The following is a 22,765-nucleotide window of genomic DNA, read 5'->3' as shown; positions in this document are numbered from 1 at the left end:
TGCCATTTCCTTCAAAGCAGCCTGAACTTCTTCTTTCATCACCATAGGCTCTTGCTCATATGTTGTTTCATGAAATTCTTCTGTGTCTTCCAATTCTTTTCGATACAGTGACTCAGTATATTCCTTCCATCTTCTTTTAATACTTCCAGGATCATTTACATTTTTGGGAAACCTTAGCCAACTCAAAAGAGTAGATTGGTTTTCCTTACTAAGGCTACTTGTAGGGAGCTCTGGTGGCCTAGTAGTAAGAAACTGCACTGCAGTCCTAAGGCCATGTGGTTTTCTGTTTCTGAAAATCCACTGGAGGGCCAGCTATGAGCTGGTTCTGATTCAATGGTAAATAACAACAGTGACAATAACAACAGTCTTTGTGGAAACAGACTTCTACCTCTTTCTTTTCCAGAGTACCTATGGATTTGAATTTATGACCTTTAACTTGCCAGACATGAGTTTAACCATTGTGCAACTAGAGCTCTTTGCCCAATGAATGGTGATAAATACATGGTTGAGTCTTTGTTCAGTACTGTGTATGACTTCAGAACTAGTTTTACAAGTTTCAGAAAGTAAGTTTCTGGAAAATTATGGCTTAGGAACTCTTTTCAAAGGGATAGTGCTGAGACAGAGAGAAGCACAAATACTAAAATTGCTCAGATAGGAAAAATAAGCCATGCTCTGCAGAATAGGTATGCATTCAAGGCTATGTGCTTACTTGTAAGCTAGTAGAAAACCAAACCCAAACCAACAAAACCCACATAAACAGGTATTATATAGAGTCCAGGAAAGTAGGGTAAAGAGAATACCCTGGCCACATACCTTAGGAGCCTGCTAATTGCTTGCAAAAAAATGTAATGACATACATAAATATTTGTCATTATGAATGCAATTTTTGGCCAAACTTTTCTGTATACCACTTCTAGATAAAACAGTTATTCTTGTGATGAAGAAGCCTTACTTCTGGTTATATTTTAGACATTGTAATTAATGTTATGACAGAAAACGTGTGAATAGTAGGATAGAAAATCAACTTGCTTTGTAAACTTACACTTAAATAAAAACAAATATAAATGCTCACTCCTTTGTTGTAGAGAACCGTAGAGGCCTGATGTTTTCATAAAAATTGGAAAGGAAAGAGCTCTAAATTGCTCCCAGCTCTGTCTTTCCTCCATATCTTTTTATCCTTTAATACCTCTCCTGATTATTTGCATTATTTATATCTAATCTAAGATTTTTTTTTTAAAAAATACCCAATATCACTGTAGCTCATTCATACCACATTTCAATACTCATAGCACATACTTCCCAATATCCACTGACATCCTTTTAAAACTCCAGATCCCGAAAGCCTAGAAACAGCAGTCCCCAAGACAGCAAGAGACAAGCTTGACGATACGGCCAAAGTACAAGGACATCCCGAGGCATTGTACACAGCACTCTGCCCTAGTGTACATAACACATTACGGAGAGATACGATTGAGGATGCCAAGAGTTCTCTGCTTAAGACACCTCAGCTCCCGATGGTTTGATTTGGCTCTGGGACAAGAGAGAATAATTGAATACACTCATGTGTTCATAAACAGTCATGGTTAAGAAGTGGACATATCATGTCTAGAAGGGCCATTGATTCTTCCTCAGATAGCATGCAGTTATCAGGTCCTGTTGAGTTAAGTACGACTCATAGTGCCCCTATTAGTAACAGATCTGAAGCCTGCCCTGTCCCCTGCCATCCTCACAGTCTCTGTCACACTCAGGCACACTGCTGCAGTCACTGTGGCAGTCCATCTGGTTGAGGGTCTTTCTCTCCTTCACTGACCCTCCACCTTTCTAAACATGATGTCCCTCTCCAAGGAATAACCTCTCCTAACAACATGTCTAGATTTTGTGAGACAAAGTTTCACTGTTTTTGCCTTCAAGACACTCTGGCTGCACTTTCTCCAATATATAGATCTATTTGTTTTTATAGCAGCTCATGGAGTATTCAGTATTCTTCTCCAACACCATAGCACAAAGGCATTAGTTCTTCTATGCCATCCTTATTCATTGTCTAGCTCCCAGATGCATAACAAGTAATTGAAAAGTTCATGACCTGAATCAGATGCACCTTAGTCCTCAAACTGACATCATTGCTCCTCAATAATTTGGAGAGATCCCTGACAGCAGTATTGCCCAATGCAATACGTCTCCTAATCTCCTGACTGCTGGTACCAAAGATGTGCATTGTGGATCCAAGTAAGATGAAATCATTGCCAAATTCAGTTTTTTATGCATTTATCAGCATGTTACCTATTAGTTTAGTGGTGAGAATTTTTGTTTCCTTGATGTTGAGAGATTGAAAAGCCACTTTTCTTCCTCCTACCTGGAGTTTAAGGGAGCAGTGGTGGCTTAGTGGTAAGAAGCTGTACAGTAATCCTGAGGCATGTGATTCGAATACGCCAGGTGCTCCACATGAGAAAGATGGACAGTCTCCTACCAAGCGATTAACTGCCTCTGAAAACCTACTGGAGCATCAGCTATGGAATAGTACACCCCTCCACCACCACACACACTCTCTCTTTCTCTCTCTTCTTTTAACAGTCCATGGTGGGATATTTATTATTCTTCTCCAATACCACAACTCAAAGGCATCAGTTCCTCTTCTGTCATCCTTAGTCATTGTCCAACTTTGCATAACAAATAATTGAAAAGACTATGTTTAAATCCAATGCACCTTTGTCTTTAGACTGATATCATTGCTCCTCAGCACCTTGGAGAGGTCATAGTTCAAACATGACAAGGTTCAAATGGGATGCACTGAATTAGTCTGTAACTTTTTTTGCCTTCATATGAAAAGGGGAAACAAAAACTAAACCAAACCACCAACCTGGTACAGCCAAGTCCTGGACCAAGTCTGAGCCTGGCCTTGTGAAGCAGAAATCAAATCCACTTAATCATGAGATGCCCACGGAAGACAGCGGCATCCTTGTAGACAATGTGTTAAGCATTTTGTGTTGCTAACTTTGTGCTACAAAAGATTAATAAATGCCTCAGGATTAGAGACTTAGCTGTTTTATTAATCTGTTTAGTAATTCACCCCACACCTGATTCAACAGTTGTTTTCTTGAGTGCCTACCATGCTCTATGTGTAAGCCTGAACTGATTCTAAGTCTAAAGGATTTTTTATCTTGATAAAAAGAATAACTTCTGAGCAGTGTGATGGCTGCCCTGTGCACAGTGGAAGCCCAGAAGTGCCCTTTGGAGGGGCAGTGGTGCTTGTCCAGATCAGGGGGGACTTTTACCCAAGGGAGACAGGAAACCTTAGTCTTAAAGGGTAGGTAGGTGTCACCAACACAAAAAGCAGATAGGAGTGTACAGGAGGCCAGGTGATTAGGACCAGAAACCAAGCTCCTTGCTAAGGAGTCAATTCTAACATATTGTGACCCTATAGGGTAGAGCAGGAGCTGTGACGGCCTAGTTTTAAGTAATTGTGCTACCAACTCGAAGGCACATGGTTCGAATTTACCATCTACACTGTGGTAGAATGATGAGCATCTTCCTCCTGTGTGATTTACTGCCTCTGCAAACCCACTGAAGGGTCAGCTATGGGTTGATTCAGACTCAATGGTATGTAACAACAGCAAGAAGCAGAGATTGTGACATCTCCCTCACTTGGAGCAGCTCATGGGTTCCCACCACCAAAGTTCACCAAGTATTTAATCATTGCACCATGAGGGCTCTGGTCCAGAGGATGTAACATGTGCAAACTCCTGTAAGTGTGGACTGACCAGCCATGAGTTCAGGGTGGCTGGAAGGTGACCGCCCATGGCGGATGGACCGGAGCTGACCCTGATGGGGCAGGGACAGGCCAAAGGCCGGGTGTCACTCACACCTATGACTTCATCTGACAGCTCATGGTTTCTCAACTGGAGTGTTGTAATACATGGGTGTTTTTAACTGCTTCTGAGGGGACGTGTTGGAAATCCTTCAGAAATAAAAAGAAAGTTTAGAAATTTATGAATGATCCATCTTAAGTTTCAAAACAGCAGTTAGAGTGGGACATGATAAAGTTGTGCCTCTGTAGAGTAATGCCTCAGTCATTTGGTACTGGGTGTATGTACACATCTGGGGTGGGCAAGGCTGGTGTGCATGACCCGCCCTGCCCTCTGTGAGTCCCTGAGCCCTTTGGGCTGACAGCAGGGCCCCACGTGAGGGTAATGATCCCCAAAGAGGTGCAGCCAGCTGATGCCCCGTGGCAAGGAGAAGATTCTACTGTTTTGTTTCATTTTATTGTGGTAAAATCTAGATATCAGAAACGTTGCTGTTTTGTTCATTTTTAAATGCACAGTTCATTGACACTGGCCACTTTCATCACTTAAGCAGAAGCTCAGTGCACTGTAAGCAGTAACTCCTCAACCTCCCCTTCCCTTGCCCCCTGGTAACTACTGATAAACTTGCCTCTATGCATTACCTATTCTAGATATTTCATACCCTGCAGTATTTGTCCTTATGTAGATGACACATAATGAATCAACATAAGGGTTATTCATGTTGTGGTATGTATCAGGCTTTGTAATTCTTTTTGACTCTGTAATGTTACATTGTATGGATATACATTTTTGTTTATCCACTTATCTGCTATTGAGAACTTGAGTTCTTTATCTTTTGACTCCTATGAATAAGGCTCCCATGGATGGTGGTGTATAATTGTCTGCTTGAGTTCCTGCTTTCTGGTCTTCAAGGCAAATACCTATGAGTGGTATTGAGAATCAGCTCATTTTTTTAAAAAAATACTAGTTTATTTACAAAATTCAAATACTTTGTTTTTCATACCAGATCCTTCCTATTTCTCTCAACCACCCCCATCAAATTGTACAACCCCATGACTAATCTCCCCACCCCCTTGCCACACCTCCTCACCCATCTGTTTCCATACTCATTCTACAATAATGATTTGATACAGTATTTTCTCATTTTAAAACCAAGCAAGGAACACAGTTACATTCACATTTTTGAATGAACTCTGTAGCTACATGACGGGTAAATGAATAGTGTCAGACAGTCTTGGAGAGGAGTAGCCAGTTGAGGGATTGTGGTTAAGGCTGTGGTCTGGGTGGGCGGTGATGAGAGGACACAAGGCAGAGGCATGGAGGACATGGCTTCAGTTATGAAAGTCATTGTTGGGGTAGAATCAATAGACTTGTGTGACTGAATGAAGGAGGTGAGTCAAGAGGCAAGGCTAGGGTGATGTCTAGCTTTATGGCATGGCTGACTAAGGCTATCAGGAGGATGATAAGACAGCGGAGGGAGGGGAAGTTCAAGTGAATGTTTTGTTGTCCTGTGCCATGGAGTCCACCATGACTCAGAGTGACCCTATGAATAACCAATCTGAACCTTGTCTTATTTTGCATCATCCTCATAATATCCAGCATAACTCGAGCCAGTTGTTACCATCAGTATGTCAATCCATCTTTTTAAAAATATTTTTTATTGATGTTTAAACGAAAGTTTACAGAAAGTTTCCACTCATTTGTTGTTGTACATTTTCCTGTCTACTCCCTCCAGTTCACTTTTCTCTTTAAGAAGATTTTTTTCATTGTTGCATAATTTCCTGCCTCCCCCACCCCCAGTCCACTTTGCTATGCACCTCTTATTCTGGATTGTTGTCATGCAGATAATACCTAATCATACATTCCTTTTAAACAGTTCTTCCCCTCGTTTGTTTCAATGCAGTGTTCATTACTGATCCCCTATTTTCTTAGTTTCCCCCCAGCCGTTTGTTTCAATGCAGTGTTCATTACTGATCCCCTATTTTCTTAGTTTCCCCCCAGCCCCCATACCAGTCCTATTTTATAACAGTGGCATTATACAGCATTTTCCTTTTCTCACTGAGATATTTCATTCAGCATAATGTCCTCCAGGGTCACCTATTTTGCATAATATTTTATTAGTTCATTGTTTTTCAGTGCTGCATAATATTCCATTGTGTGAATATACCACAGCTTCTCAATGCATTGATTTGTTGATAAGCACTTTGTTGTTTCTATCTCTTTACTATTGTGAACAATGCAGCAGTAAACATAGGTGTGTATATATCTGCTTGGGTCACAGTTCTGGTTTCTTTAGGGTATGTTCCCAGTAGTGGAATTGCGAGGTCAAATAGGATTTCTGTTTCCAACTTTTTGAGAAAGTGCCATACTGCCTTCCATAGTGGTTGCACCATTTTACACCCCTGTCAACAGTGAATAAGGGTTCCAAATTTTCCACAATCCCACCAGCATTTTTTTGTTTGCTGCTTTGTTGAACTTTGCTATTCTTACTGGGGTGAGTTGATACCTCATAGTTATTTGATTTACATCTCTCTTAGAGCTAAGGATTTTGAACATTTCTTCATGTGTTTGTTTGCCATATGAATGTGTTCTTTGGTAAAGTGTCCATATCCTGTGCTCATTTTTCAATAGGGTTGTTTATCTTGTAGTGCTCGAGTATTTTATAAATTCTAAGTATAAGTCCCTTATCTGACATGTCATTATCAAATATTCTTTCCCAGTCTGTGGCTTTCCTTTGTATCCCATTGGAGAAGTTGTTGTTGTTGTTTGTTTTTTTTTTATGTGCATAGGGATTTGATTCTTAGAAGGTTCCTTTTATCTATTTTATTCTCTCCTGGTTGTAGGGTTTTCAAGATGCCTGGGAGAATGTTCATATTATTGATTAGGGATTCTAGAGTTCTTCCAAGTTTTTCTCTAATGACGTTTATAGTCCTTGGTTTTAGTCCTAGGTCCTTGATCCACTTTGAGTTGTTTTTTGTGTATGGTGTGAGGTGTGGGTCTTGCTTGAATTTTCTAGTTTTCCAATTTTGCCAACACCATTTGTTAAAGAGGCGTTTGTTTCCCCACTTAACTAATTCCATCTCCTTGTCAAAAATCAGTTGACTATAGGTAGATGAGCTGATTTCTGCGTTTTCAGTTCTGTTCCATTGATCTATGTGTCTGCCATTGTACCAGTACCATGCTGTTTTCACCATGGCTGTGTAGTAGGATTTGAAATCAGAGAGTGAGAAGCCTCCTACCTTGTGTCTCTTTGATTATTCGTTGTCTTTTTCCATTCCAGATGAAATTGGAAATTGCATTTTCCATCTCATTGAAGGATGGAATTGGTAATTGTCTTGGGATTTCATTGAACTTGTAGATTGCGTTTGGTAGAATTGTTTTCACAATATTGAGTCTTCCTATCCAAGAGCATGGTATATTCTTCCATTTCTCCAGGTCTCTTTGTTTCTTGTAGTAATATTTTGTAATTTTTTTAAATAGGTCTTTTGTGTTTCTAGTTAGATTTACTCCCAAGTATTTAATTTTGTGATTGGCTATTGTGATGGGTATTGTTTTTCTTAGTTCTAGTTCTGTACTCTCTTTGTCACTGTAGAGAAATCCAATTGATTTTTATATGTTGATCTTGTATCCTGCCACTTTGCTGAATTGTTCAACTCTGTGCAATAGTTTTCTTGCTGAGTCTCTAGGGTTTTTTAGGTATACTATCATATCATCTGCATATAGAGATAATTTTATCTTCTCTTTGCCAATTTAAATACCTCTTACTTCATTCTCTTGTCTTACTGCTATCGCTAAGACTTCTAATACATTATTGAATAGGAGAGGTGACAGTGAGCATCCTTGTCTACTTCCTGTTCTCAAAGGAAATGCCTTTAATTTCTCTCCATTGAGAATGATGTTGACTCTTGGGTTTGCATATATACTTTTGACTATGTTGAGGAAATTCCCCTCTATTCCTGTTCTATTGGGTGTTTTAATCAGGAAAGGGTATTGGATTTTTTCAAAGGCCTTTCTGCATCACTTGATGGGATCATGTGGTTCTTGTCTCCTTGTCAACCTGCCTAATGTATGTGAGATGAAGTTTCACCATCCTTACCTCTAAGGAGCACTCTGGTTGTACTTCCAAGAGAGACTTGTGTGTTCTTTTAACAGTACATATGATATTTAGAATTATTTGCAAATGCTACAATTCAAGAGCATTAATTACTTTTCTGTCATACTTATTCATTGTCTAACTTTCATATGCATGGAAAGAAATAGAAAAGAACATGACTTAGATCAGGCCACACCTTAGTCTTTAAACTGACATTATTGCTCTCCCACATTGAAGAAGCTCTTGACAATAAATTGTTTTAGGCATGTTACGTTTGGGTGTATGTAGGATGCAGTGGGATATGAGTAAGAGTAAGGATTTGGAAATTATCAGAGTACAGAGGTAGTGGGAGAAGCAGTTACTATGGGTAAGACTATTTAGGATAAGCCTGGAGTAGGAAAGAATGGAAGAAAAGAGCTTTAAGAAGGATTTACTGTGTTATGTTAGCTAGTCTTCTAGGGCTGACTAGTGTTTGAGAACATGGTGCTCTGTGGAATTCACCTTGGTTGTTCTTCATTTCAGGTGGCAGACATTGGTTGGTGGACTTCTGCTTCACATATCATGGAGACTGGGCTGGGTGGAGATCAGCAGCAATTCAAGGTGTGAAACAAACTTGACTATGCCTGATTCATCCTCTGATTATGTTTAGATATTTGAGATATTGGGTCTACTAGTACTCTTCTAACCTTGAGATTCAGTGATTTTATAGTGGAATAAAACTCAAGTACTTTTTCTGTGGTTGATAACGCTGATCCTCAAGTGAATTTTCAGAGGCCAAAAATCATGAAGAGAATGCCCATCTTTCTCCCTCAGAGCACTGGATGAATTCACACCATCTGCTTTTGGATTGGCAACACAATTCCTTACCCACTGGGCCTCCAGTCCACTCTAGTTATTAGATTCCTCAATTGTTAGTGTGTTGCCGTATTTTTCTTTATCATTTCCTCCTGATCTATACATGAAATATTTTATTCTGAACTAATGAGAGTGAGTTGTACACAAAATAGCTGCCTTGGTTATCTCAGCTCAACTCATTGCTTTTGGGTTAGAACTGACTTAATGGCTGACTATCCAGCAAGTTTTCAAGGCTGTAAATTGCACGAAGGGAAACCCCTAAACCAAGGTAAATTTGAACCATCAGAGTGGTGTAACCTTTGCGTAAGCAGCACAGCTCTCTGTGGGCTAGGCCATCAGAGCTCTTATTATCTGGTATATAACAGAGATACCATACTAGTGGATGGCTTTAACAAACATAAATTTATTACCTTGCAATTTAGGAAGCTTCAAGTCCAAATTCACAGGGTCTACTGTAGGGGCAGGTGCTTTCTTTATTAGTTCTGGAAGATTCTTGCTTCCTTCAGCATCTGTACACTCAGTGTTCCTATGAGATCGTCCTGCAACCTGGCCATTCTTGGTGAACCAAGAGCTTCCTGGTGCAGGGAGCCGGTGCACAATGATGCACCCTAGTGAATGTTCCCTGGTGGTATTGAGTTACCAGTTCTCAGCTTATTTTCTGACCTTTCCCCTTTTTGTTGGATAAAAGGTATTAACAGGATACACCCTAAGGAGACATCCCTTCCATCCAATCATGGTTGTGATGGGGTTAAGGAGTGGCTGTGCCAGATTTAAGGAGCTCTGGTAGCCTACACCATAGAGCATTGCGTGGCAAAGCCAAAGACTGAGCGTCTCTGGTGAATCCACCAGCCGCTCCACAGGAGAAGGAGGGGCAGTCTCCTCCCATTTAGATCTACAGCCTCAGAAACCTGATGGAGGGTTGCTGTGAGTCAAAATCAGCTCTACAGCAGTGAGTCTGATGGTGAAATAAAGGTTTCATTTCACTTTTAATCCTCCTGCAGCAGATCCTTTATCAGATCACGGAGGACTCTTACACAGCGTCCGTGTTACATCATCACACACCTGTAATTTTAGGGGGTGCCATTGAATTCAGGACAGTGTCTCTACAGATTTCTTGATTATTCAGTTCTTAACAGTCAAGACCATTTTGATGTGATTAGAGGACAATTATCAAAATTGACATAATACTATTACCTAATCTATATGGTCACTATGAGCCGCAAATGACTTGACGGCACATAACAACAACAACAACAACAACAACAACAACAACAACAACAATCTATAGACCATGATTCTTACTTTGCCAGGTGTCTCAGAAATATCCTCGAACACTCTGCTCAAAGATCCCATCTCTGTTGCACATTGCATTGTTTTTATTTGCCGTCAAGCCTATGCCAACTCATAGCTGTCCTGTGGCCCTCACCCATACTGCCCCTCCTTACAGTCCCCACTATGCTTAAGCCCACTGTTATTTTGATTCTAGTAAAATAGCTTATCAGATATGTTTAAAATAAGTCTCAAGGGTCATGAAAGGTGATGACATTTTTATCTAAAATGATCACCAGGATTGGTTATCCACTCCAGCCTGTAGTAGGGGAGCCCTTCTCATTCTCTGAGAACAATGTGGCTAACTGAAAGTGTTGCCTAAAATGAAAAGAAAATGAGATTAATGTTTCTGTGAATAAGGTGAACATCCTAATGAGGCCAATTTATCAACTCTGTGGTCCAGATTATTCTGTGCAATTTTTAGTATAATGAACTGCTTAGTTGCTAGATCACCCCTTTGTCAGTGTGACTATTAATTGTTTTAGCTTCTTCTGAAATGTCAAATCGGAGGGCAGAAAATGGACATAAAATGATGTAAGAAAGGAGCGTCCCTGAGGACCTAGACGTGGATAAATTACTGACTCTCTGTTATAGTTCATATTCTTAAAGAGCTGGTGTCATATATAGGATGCTGAGCTTATTGAAGGATCGTAATTGTACATTTTTGTGATTTAGTATCCTCAACTCAATATTTTCTTGAGGGTTTTTTATATGTGATAGTAAGTATAGACATTACCTTTAGACTTCATTTTTGTGGTGAATATTTCTGTGAAGCAAAGGCTTCATTTATATAATAGGGGCCTTGCATTCACAAGATAAGTCACGAAGTGACTTAATAGTTGAGTCACAAAGCACTGTGATTTCAAATGGTTAATCTTATTGCTCCCAGTAGCTGGTGGTTGAACCAGAATGAGGAAATAAGCTGTCCTTTTGTGGACTCGAGCCCGTGGGTGCTGATTGACATGGTAGTTTCACTTTGAGAGTGTTTATTTAACATTTCTGACTGAATAATAATAGTCTTTTAAAACTTACCTTATATGTTCTGCCCTTTTTCATACCTTCATTGCCTTTTTTTGCTTGTTTAGTACTGACTAGCAGAACTAGGTAAAGATTCTCAGGCTTGTGTCTTTGGAAGAAGTGTCTCCTACCAGGAGAAGTTAGAGACCCAGGAGACATGGTCTTCGTGAACTCTTGTAATAGATACCAGGTTCTTCCCATCTTAGAAAATGTGGAATCATCACTTTCCCATTCGATACCCTTCCAGAACTTTCTTGAAGCCTTTTTACCTCTTTCATCTGGTTTCCATAGAGGGTTTCACAGCCACACATATGATGTCAGTCTTTTTAAGCGTCTCATCAAAGATTCCCATGTCACTCTTCTCAGTGCCTCTGGTGGTTACTAACTGCTGCACAGCTCAGAATTTTCAGTTACGGTGGGGCCTGGGCAAGGGGATGTGAATAGATGGCAGCAGTTAGGACCCTGAACAGCTTGCTTTCATGTGAGCCTGGGCTGGACTGCTGGTGGGCTTGGTGTTCTGTTTACATTATTAGGGAACTGGAGTTCCCCTGCTCTGTGTGCCTGTATGGAGATAGCAGAGGTGTGGAGCTGGTGAACTTTGAAACGACAGCAGGGAGACATCCTGGAGTCCACAGGGAGGTGGCTGTAATGTTGGGCCGGAAGGTGGGCTCCCCATTAGTGTTCATATATCATGTAGAACAAAGACAGCTTGGTCTGTATGAGCTGGAGCACAGCATGCCCATGGAGTCTCTCAAACAAGTCTCCCAGTTTTAGCAGTGGAATCCTGTGTTGCAAAGAGGCCGTGTCTGTCATCTCTGCCATTCTCTGGACACGTCATATGTTGACTCACAGCACTGACCTGAATGAGTCATCCTGTCTCTAGGATCGTTTGCCAGTTTTGGATAATGCTCATGGAACCTCCTGTCTTGGGAAAGAGAGCACTATTTTTCAGCCACAAGTTTGTTAGTATAAGACAGTTTCTACTGTGAACAAGCCAGTGCACAAGGTTGGAAGTGATGTTTTGTAGCAGTTGTTGAATCCTTTGCTAAAGTCTTTAGGAACTTCCAAAATGTGACCCTGAAAGAACCTATTTTCTCCAACTCTGTGTCACTTAACACATCCAAAAGCACTGCCCGTTATTGGATGCACTCACTAAATGAGGATGGAGTTGCTAAGTGAGGATGAATTTGCTAAATGAGGTTGGTCACTAAGGGAGGATGGGGTCACTAAGAGAGGATAGACTCCAGTGCATTTCATTGGAAACTTCAGTCCTGCTCTTCCTGAATCACCAAGCAGCTGGTTCACATAAAAACATAATGACAGTCATCTTTAAACTACTTGCCCCTTTTTGCCCATTATAAATAAGACAGTAAAATTTTACCTCCAAATTTTTATAAAAGTTATTGTAATTTTTCATATGGTATTTAGTTTTAGAACAATTTTTAAAAGGTTTACATAAAGACTGCAGAAAACCCATATCATTCCTATATAAAGGCCACTCGTCATTTCCCTTGCTCAGTTTCTTCTGTTACTAATATCTTTAAATATTCTGTGGCCCTTGTTGTTAAACCTGTTGAACTGATACTGGTATATTATGATGAACTGCAGTTTATAGTTTTGTTTACCACTATTTTTTATGGTAGGACTTAGTTTACTTTAAGGTTTATCTTTTGTGTTGCGTTGTGTAGACCTGCGACTTTTGATAAATGCTTAATTCCATGTGTCTACCATCACTTGTTCCAAAAAGGACTGGAGCAGTACATTGACCAGGAACTGCCACACGTCCATGGTGGCTTTGGAAGAGGCTGTGGCACCGCTGATATCAGATGGATCCTGGCTGAAAACAGAGAATACCAGAGGAATATAGATCTGTGTTTTACTGACTATGCAAAGGTCACAACAAACTGTGGCTAAAATTAAGAAGGATAGGAATCCCAGAACACTTAATTGTGCTCGTACGAAGTCTATACCTAGATCAAGAAGCTGTTATCTGAATGGCACAAGGAAACACTGTATGGTTTAAAATAAGGAAGGATGTGCATCAGAGTTGTGTCCTTACTATGTACTTATTCAATCTGTATGCAGAACATGTATTCATGAAGCCAGACTATGAAGAAGAAGGTGGTGTCAGGATCAGCGGAAGAATTGTCAACAACCTGTATTATGTGGATGATACAACCTTGCTTACTGAAAGTGAGGAGGACCTGACGTGCTTGCTTCAGAAGATCAAAGATTACAGATTTCAACATCAAGAACACAAAAGCTCTGGTGCCTAGTGACAAGAAGCTGTGCTGCAATCCTGAAGGCGCACTGTTCAAATCCACCAGATGTTCCACTGGAGGAGAGATAATTTCCTCCTGTGCCAGTTGGATCCGATTTGATGATATACAAGAAGAAACAAACAAAAGGAAAAAAAACCCACAAAAGTTCTTACCATCTATCATGAGAGGTGGAGAGGGGATTGAAACTGTTAATGATTTCATCTTACCTGGACCCATAATCAACACCCTTGGTACTAGCATTCAGGTGATCAGGAGTCATATTGCTTTGTACAAGGCTGCTGTCAGGGACTCTCCAAATAATTGAAGAGCAGTGATGTCAATTTGAAGACTGAGTTGTGTTTTATTCAGGCCATGGTCTTTTCAATCACTTGCTGTGTAACTGAGAGCTGGACAATGAATACAGGTAACAGGAGAATTATTCATGCCTTTGAATTGTGATTCTGAAGAAGATTACTGAATATCTCATGGATGGCCAAAAGAACAAACAGGTATGTCTTGGAAAAAGTGAAGCTGGAGTGTTCTTTGGAGGCAAGGATAGTGAAGCTTCACCTCTCATACTTTGGTTATGTTGCTAGGAAAAGCTAATGCTTGGAAAGGAATATCATGCTTGGAAAGGTGAAGGGTCAGTGAAAGAGAGGAAAACCCTTAACAAGATGGATTGACATGGTGACTGCAGCAATGGTCTCAGGTGTCAGAAATGATGAGATTGGCACAGGATAGGACAGGGTTCCTATCTGTTGTTCATAGAGTTACTATGAGTCATACTCAACTCGATGTCACCCACCAACAACAGTAGCCATCACAGTATTGCATGGAATAGTTTCACTGCCCTACAAAGTCCCTGTGTTCTACCTGTTTATCCCTCCCTGACTTACCTGGCAACTCCCAATTGGTTGGCTTTAGGATTGGGTGTTGGTTTGGGGTTTTTTAAAATTTTTTTATTCTCCTTTTAAATTTTGTTTGCTTTATTTTTTCTTGCGAGTATACACAGCAAAACATGCACCAATTCAGAAGTTTCTGCATGCACATGGTTTGGGTCAGGCTCATCCTGAAGTCTTTAAACTTACATCCTTGCTCTTTAGAACTTTGGAGAGGTTCTAGACAACAGATTTTTTTCCAATGCAACATGCATTTTGACTTCTTCCCCCACCCCAACCCTAAAATCAGGAGAAGCATTAGATGCAGAGAGATCTGACCACTAGGCACTAGTTCTTTTTTTTTTTTTAAAAAAAAAACAACAAACACACACCCTTTTAAAAAATTTATTTATTTTTAACTGATATTTTAATGAAAGTTTATAGAAAACTTGGATTTCCATTTATTCATTGTTGCACATTTTCCTCCCTACCCACCTCCCAGTTCGCTTTTCTCTTTAAAAAGATTCTTTCATGGTTGCATGGCATTTTGATTTCTTGATTGCTGTTACCATAAGTATTGATTGTGGATCCAAGTAATATGAAATCGTGGACCACTTCAGTCTTTTTTCTGTGCCTATTATGATGTTGCCCAGTTGGCTTGGTGGTGCAGCTTTTTGTTTTATTGATGTTGAATTGTAATCCATATTGAAAGCTGAAGTCTTTGGTCTTCCACAGCAAGTATTTCAAGTTTTTTTTCTTTCTGCAAACAAGATTATGTCATCTGCATAACAAATTGTTGATGAGCCTTCCTCCAATCTTGATGCCACATTTTTCTTCATAGGTTTTTGAGTGATTTGCTCAACATATAGACTAAATAGTTAGGGATTCAAACCTGATGATACACACCTTTTCCGACTTTAAAAAATGCAGTGTTTCTTGGCCTGTGTATAGATCTGGCATGAACACAATCAAGTGTTCTCAGATGCCCATTTTTCTCAATGTTATCCGTAATTTGTTATGATCCACATAGTCAGACTCCTTTGCATAGTCAGGAAGACACAAATATATATCTTTCTTATATTCTCTGCTTTCAGTGAAGATATGTCTGGCATTAGCAGTGATATAAATATGTCTATCAGTTACAGTAATCACTTGCGCAACCCTCCCTTTACTGTGATTTTCCTGTTACCATTAATCTCCCTTTCCCTTTCCTTTTCATCCCTGGTAACTACTAATAAACTTTGTTTTCTAAACATTTTCCTTGTTTTGTGCTTTTGTATAATGAGTTTGTCCAGAATTTAACCTTTGGTGGTTGAGTTATTCAGCGTAATGTCTTCGAGCTCCATATATACTGGAGCATGTATCAAGTCTGTCTTTGTCCTGCGGACTGAGTAGTGTTACATCGTTTATCCATCCATCTGCAGTTAGCTTGTTTTCACTAGTCTAGTATTGAAATGGACATTGGTATACCAGTCTCTTTTTTAGATCTCTGGGTTTTTGTTTTTTATTTATACCGAAGAGTAGAATTACTGAGTTATACAGTAGTTCTATTTTTAGTTTGTTTTTTTTAAGGAACCACAACACTGTTTTCCTCAACTGCTGTATCATTTCACTACCAATAATGAATAAGGGTTCCAGTTTTCCCACATCATTGCCATTATTTGTTGCTTCCCTTTTTTTAAAAAAAGTTTTAACTATCCTGTTGTTGTTTTTATATGCTGTTGAGTCAGAACTGACTCATAGCCAACCCTCCAGTGTGTTTTCAGAGGCAGTAATAGCACAGGAGAAGACTGCCCGCCCTTCCCCTGCAGAGCAGCTGGTGGATTTGAATTGTGCAAGATGCTAGATGAGATGGATTAACACAGTAACTGGTGTTACGGGGGTGGGTGTGTCACACAGTGAGACTGGTTCAGTATAGAGCAGAGTTCAGAGCTTTCATTGGGTCTCTGTGAGTCTCAGTCGACTGGAGGGCTCATAACAACAAGAGTGAAATTGTCTTTGTAGTTTAGATTTGCATCTCTCTGACACCTAAAGGAGCTAAGCATCTTCTCATGTCGAGGGAGCATTTGGACTGTCCTCTGGATTAAATATCTATGCGAGTGCTTTGCCCATTTTGATTGCATTCCTTATTGTTTTATTTTTGTTGAAGGGTTATATGTATGTTATTTATTGATTCTTGTCATATAAATAGGTTGCATAGATATTCTCCTGCTTGGTAGGTTGTTTTTATACTTTATTTATAAACAGTTTTGATGATCAATAGTTTTTACTTTTCATGAATTTTTAATTGTTGCTTCTGTTGCTATATTAGATCACCCATTGTTGAAAGCCAAGCCTGTCAGCATTGTCCCTGTTTGTTGTTCCAAGAATTTTATAATTTTAGTTTGCCCAGTTAGGTCCTTCTCACCATGGAGAAGGATTCAAAATGTATTTTGAATTTGCTTTATGTATGGTGGGAAACATAGAGCCCACTATGGTTTTTTTAATTCCATCTTCTCAGCACCATTTATTGAAGGAAATCTTCTTTTCCCATGAAATAGTTATTACCCTTGTAAAAAAAACCAATTGACTATAAATATTTATATCTGTACTCTGAATTCTGTTTCATTGGTCAATCTACCTATATTTTATCAATGGTTATACCAGGACCAGGCTGTTTTGATTATTTAGCTTTATGCTGTTGTTGTTGTTACATGCTGTTGAGTCAAGTACAACCCATTGTGACCCCCAAAACAACTGATCTGAACTCTATTCTGTCCTGTGCTATCCTTATTATCACTGACACACCTGAGCCTATTGTCACAGACATCAGTCCATCTCATTGAGGATCTTACTCTCTTTTGCTGATCCACCACCTTTCCAAGCATCATGGCCCTCTCCAAGGAATAGCCTCTTATGACAACATTCCTGAAGTATGTCAGATGAAGCTTCACCATCCTTGCCTCTAAGGAGAACTCTGGTTTTACTTTTTCCAAGACATACCTGTTTGTTCTTTTGGCGGTCTATGGGATATTCAGCACTCCTCTTCAACACCACAATTCAAAGGCATCAATTCTTTTGCTGTTGTTATCCTTATTCTTTGTCCAGCTCTGAGCTGCATAGCAGGTGATTGGAAGGACTGTGGCTTGACTTAGGTACACTGTAGCTTCAAACTGACATCATTGCTCATCAGGACTTTGGAGAGATGTCTGAGAGTAGACTTTTCCAATGCAGTACATCTCCACTTCTCCTGATTGCTGATAACGAGGATGTTGATTGTGGATCCAAGCAGATAAAATAGTTGACAATTTCCATCTGTTTTCCTTCTGTCATGATGTTGCTTATTACTCAGTGGTGAGGATGTTTGTTTCCTCGATGTTGTGATGTAACCCACATCACATCTCAGGGTTTAGTTTTTGAAGGATGGAGTTTTTGGTCTTCTACAGTAAATGTTTCAAGTCCTTTTCACTATCTACAAGCAAGGTTTGTTATCTGCGTAACCCAGGTTGCTAGTGAATCTTCCTCTAATTCTGATGTTACACTCTTCTTCATAAAGTCCAGCTTCTCTAATGATTTGCTCAGCATATAGATTGAATAGGGGTGGAGAAAGGATACAGCCCTGATGCACACCTTTCTTGGTTTTAGACCATGTAATATTTGCTTTTTGAACCATAGCTTCTTAGACCAGGTATAAGTTTCATATAAACACAATTAAGTGTTCTGGAATTCCCATTCTTTTCACTATTAACCATAGTTTATTATGATCCACACAATCAAATGTCTTTGCAAAAGCTAATAAAACACAAATAGGCACTTGTCTAGTATTCTTGACTTTCAGCCAGGATCCATCTAATACTAGAAATTATATTTCTGGTGCCACGATTTCTTCTAAATCTAGCCTGAACTTCTGACAGTTCTCTGTCATGTACTATTCTAGTAATTTTTTCATAATCTTCAGCAATCTCTTGCTTGCACAAAATATTAATTATATTGTCTTATAATTTTCATATTCTGTTGTATCACTGTTTCTTGGCATTGGGAACAAATCACCCAGTCAGTCAGCTAGGTGTTGTCTTCCAAATTTCCTGGCATGAACTAGTGAGCATCTGTTACTTGAAACATGTCAGTTGGTATCTCATTGATTCCTGGAGCCATGTGTTTTTTTTTTGTCAGTGCCTTCATCATTGGCTCTTTATCATGTGCTCCTTCTTCACATTTTTCAGTGTCAATTAGTTGTTTTTTGTACAGTGACTCTGTGTATTCCCTCCAGCTTCTTTTGATGCTTTCTTGATCATTGAGGACTTCTCCCCTAGCACTCTCAGTATCACAGCTTGAAGCTTGGCATTGTGTTTCAATTCTTTCAACTTGAGAAATGCTGAATGAGTCCTTCCTTTTTTTATTCTCCAATTCCAACTCTTTGCACATTCCATTATAATACTTTGCCTGTCTTCGCCAGCTGCCCTTTGATATCTTCTGTCCATCTCTTTTACTTCAGCATGTCTTCCCTTTGTTTTGGCTTTTCAATGCTCTAGTGCGGTTTTCAGAGTCTCTTCTGACATGCATTTTGGTCTTTTCTTTCTCCTCTGTCTTCCATCTTTGTAGTGACGTTTTTGCTCTTTTCCTGGTATAATATTCATTAGCTCTATAGTGTGCTATAAAGTCAGGAAATGTGAGTCTGCCTGTTGTATTCTTTTCTTTAAACATTCTTTTACCTACTTGGGCCATTCCATATGCCATCAACGTTCCACTTCTTTTTAGAGACTATTTATGTGTTTTTAAGTGAGCTTATGATAAATGGAGAAGTGATTGAAATTGTCAACCAACTGTTTCATTTTGTTTGGATCCACAATCAACATCCTTAGTACCAGCTGTCAGGAGATAAAAAAGACAAGTCACACTTGATAGAAAAATCTGCTATCAGGGACCTCTCCTGAGTACTAAAAAGCAATGATGTCAGCTTAAAGATTAAGGTGCATCTGGTCTAAGATGTGGTTTTCTCAGTTGTTTGCTATGCATTTCAAAGTCAGACAATGACTAAGCACCATTGAAGAAGAAGAATTGATGCCTTTGAGTTGTGGTGTTGGAATTCTACCCCCTGGGCTTCCCAGAGAACAAACAGGTGTTTCCTGGACAAAATGAAACCACTGTGCTCCTTGGCAACAACGACGGTGAAATTTCATCTTATATACTTTGCACATGGTGTTAGGAGGGGCCAGTCCTTGGAGAAGTGTGTCATGCTTAGAAAGATGGTGGCCAATGTAAAAGAGAAAGCTCCTTGACAAGGTGGATTAACACAGTGACTGTAGCAATGGACTCAAGTATGTTGGAGATAGTGAAGATGTGCAGCATAGGACAGAGTTCAGACCCTGTGTTCATAGGGTCACAGTGAGTCACAGTCAACTTGAAGGTGGGGAACAACAGAAACCCACGTCATTGATGAAATTCCCCAAAGATGTTTTTGATGTGTTGTTATATTATTTTGACAGGCCCTTGTGCTTTTCTAAAACATAAACTTTGCTCACAAAGGGAAATTAGACCTTACATTTATATATTTTTTTGTACTTTTCCCTATAGCTGTCTGTCTAGAGAAATGCTTTATGTATGTATATAGCAACGACTTTTTTGGAGGTAATGAAACATTTTTTCAAAACATCCTTGGGAAACCTTACTGAGACGCTTGGCTGGAGCATACTACTAAATGAAGTTTGACCTGAGCTGGTGGGGTTAGTGTAGTAGCTTCTGGAGAAGAGCCCATGAGGGCAGACAGCGGCCTAGGGTGGGGTTTTTCCTCTGCATAACTTCATCTGAGTGAATTGCAGACAGGACAATGATGCTGTCTTATGACCTTTATGATATAGTTCAGGCTGGAAATACCCTGCTGCTGGGACACTGCTGGCCTCCTGCTCTGTCACAGATCACACCTCACTTTGCTGTCACACTGTGTCCACAAAGCTAGCGCCTGTTATCTTTATAAGGCTGTGTCAACAGTGCTCAGCCCATTGTTAGAGTCACTGCGTCAATCCCTCTTGTTGAACTTGATCATGGGAGAGTTTATGAGAATGGTACAGGATAGGGCAAGACTCCCATAGGTTGTTCATGAGGTCACTATGAGTTGTAGTTGACTGAATGACACCTAACAACAACAACAACAACAACAGCAACAGCATATTCAGTGTTCCATCTAATCTTCTCAGACCCGAGGCCAAAGGTCTTTCTTGTTAGGTCATAAGACTATAAACTGGAAAGGCTCTTGCAGGCGACTTGACGGCACATAACAACAACAACAGGAATGAGATACGAGTCCTTTCTTTTCTGTCCTGCTTTGCTTCTTCAGGAACCTGGAGCTTTCTCTATCTTCTCTTTTTATTTTTGACCTGGATGTTTTCCCCTCAGTGGCCCCTCCTTTTTATTCATTATACTTGAGCCAGCCTCTAGAGCTCCTTCAGGCGCACCTCCAGCCCTGGGTCGCCCCTGATGGGATTGGTGTGTGAAGTGCTGGAGAGAGGGTCCCCTCTGACAGGGATGTGCAGAGGGGAAGGCCGTTCTGTGGTCATGGACCAGCCAGCCATGAATGATACATACATGGGTGAACATTTGTGTGTTCCAGTCAGAACTTTGAATCATAGTTTTTTCTGTTTTGATTCACTAACTTTTTTTCTATTAATTTCAGTGAAAATTTACAGAGACGTTGGATTTCCATTCATTCATTCATTGTTGCACATTTTCCCCTCCCAACCCTCCCCCCAACTACACTACCCTCTTGGAAAAGTAAGAGAAAAATTCTTAGTCTGAAGCGTCGCGAGGCAGTGCGGTGAGCTGTCTGACCTTTAAGAAATCATCTTTACCTAAGGAGATGACCAATCAGTACAGTGTTCTCTTCAAACAAGAGCAAGCCCATGATGATGCCATTTGGTCAGTTGCCTGGGGGACAAACAAGAAAGAAAATTCTGAGACGGTTGTCACAGGCTCCCTGGATGACCTGGTGAAAGTGTAGAAATGGCGTGATGGGAGGCTGGACCTACAGTGGAGCCTGGAAGGACATCAGCTGGGGGTGGTGTCTGTGGACATCAGCCACACCCTGCCCATTGCTGCATCCAATTCTCTTGATGCTCGTATTTGTCTCTGGGACTTAGAAAATGGCAAACAGATAAAGTCTATAGATGCAGGACCAGTGGATGCCTGGACTTTGGCCTTTTCTCCTGACTCCCAGTATCTGGCCACAGGAACTCATGTGGGGAAAGTGAACATATTTGGTGTGGAAAGTGGTAAAAAAGAATATTCTTTGGAGACGAGAGGAAATGTCATTCTTAGTATTGCATATTGTCCTGATGGGAAATACCTGGCCAGTGGAGCCATAGATGGAATCATCAATATTTTTGATATTGCAACTGGGAAACTCCTCCACACGCTGGGAGGCCATGCTATGCCCATCCGTTCCTTGACCTTTTCCCCGGATTCTCAGCTCCTCGTCACTGCTTCAGATGATGGCTACATCAAGATATATGACGTACAACATGCCAACTTGGCCGGCACGCTGAGCAGCCATGCTTCCTGGGCGCTGAATGTTGCATTTTGTCCTGACCACACTCATTTTGTTGCCAGTTCATCTGACAAAAGTGTCAGAGTTTGGGATGTCAGAACAAGGACTTGTGTTTACACATTCTTTGATCATCAGGATCTGGTCTGGGGACTAAAATACAATGGAAATGGTTCAAAAATTGTGTCTGTTGGAGGTGAGCAAGAAGTTCACATCTATGATTGCCCTATTTAAATTCCAGAGTCTTCCTAGCATATGCTGCAGTGAGAATGTACAGATTGAGCATGACATTCCTTACCTTTTCAGGTTTGTTTAAAAGAAATAGAGAGCATTTATTGTAGCAAAGGTTTAAATTTTGAAGATACAATCAATAAATCTTCAGTTTATTAAAATTGCTGCTCATACTTTTCATAAAACATTCTTAATGGGGGAAAAAAAGAAAACAAAAAAAGATTCTTTCATTGTTTTACAATCCCTCCCCCAGGTCCACTCCACTATTCAGACTTCACTCTGGACTCCTGTCATGACAAAAATACCTAATCACATGTCCCTTTTAAACAGTTTTCTCTCTCATCTGTTTCAATGCAGTATACATTACTGAACCCATCTTTCTCAGTCTCCCCCAACCCCGAGGTCAGATCTGTCTTAAAACAGTGGCACCATGAAATATTTATCCTTTTGTGACTGAGATACTTCACTCAGCATAATGTCCTCCAGGTTCACCCAATTTGAATAATATTGCATGAGTTCCTTGCTTTTCAATGCAGTGTGAATTCCATTGTGTGAATATACTACAGCTTCTCTATCCATTCATTGGTTGTTGGGCACTTAGGTTGTTTCCAACTCCTTGCTATTGTGAACAAAGCTGTGATAAACGTGGGTGTGCATATATCTGCCTGGGTGGCAGTTATGGTCTTTTTGGGGTATATTCCCAGTAGTGGAATTGCTGGGTCAAATGGTATCTCTATTTGCAACTTTTTGAGAAAGTGCCACACTGCCTTCCACAGTGGTTGCAC

General features: G+C 40.1%; 1 protein-coding gene and 1 pseudogene across 1 annotated transcript in view; both read left to right on the top strand.

Annotated features, from left to right (window-relative positions):
- TMEM241 (transmembrane protein 241) overlaps positions 1-22,765 on the top strand; it is a 226,505-nt gene that overhangs the window by 25,758 nt on the left and 177,982 nt on the right. Inside the window, exon 3 of the mRNA XM_006903055.1 lies at positions 8,416-8,493. Coding sequence (XP_006903117.1) covers positions 8,416-8,493 — 78 coding nt within the window. The remainder of the gene's footprint in view (positions 1-8,415; positions 8,494-22,765) is intronic.
- On the top strand, positions 21,066-21,983 carry LOC102868662 (annotated as a pseudogene).

This window comes from Elephantulus edwardii, unplaced genomic scaffold (assembly GCF_000299155.1).
Source record: "Elephantulus edwardii isolate Elephantulus edwardi_28Jun2011 unplaced genomic scaffold, EleEdw1.0 scaffold00501, whole genome shotgun sequence".
Classification (NCBI taxonomy): Eukaryota; Metazoa; Chordata; class Mammalia; order Macroscelidea; family Macroscelididae; genus Elephantulus; species Elephantulus edwardii.
Note: the sequence above shows the minus strand (reverse complement) of the source record. Positions and strands in the feature narration are given on the sequence as shown.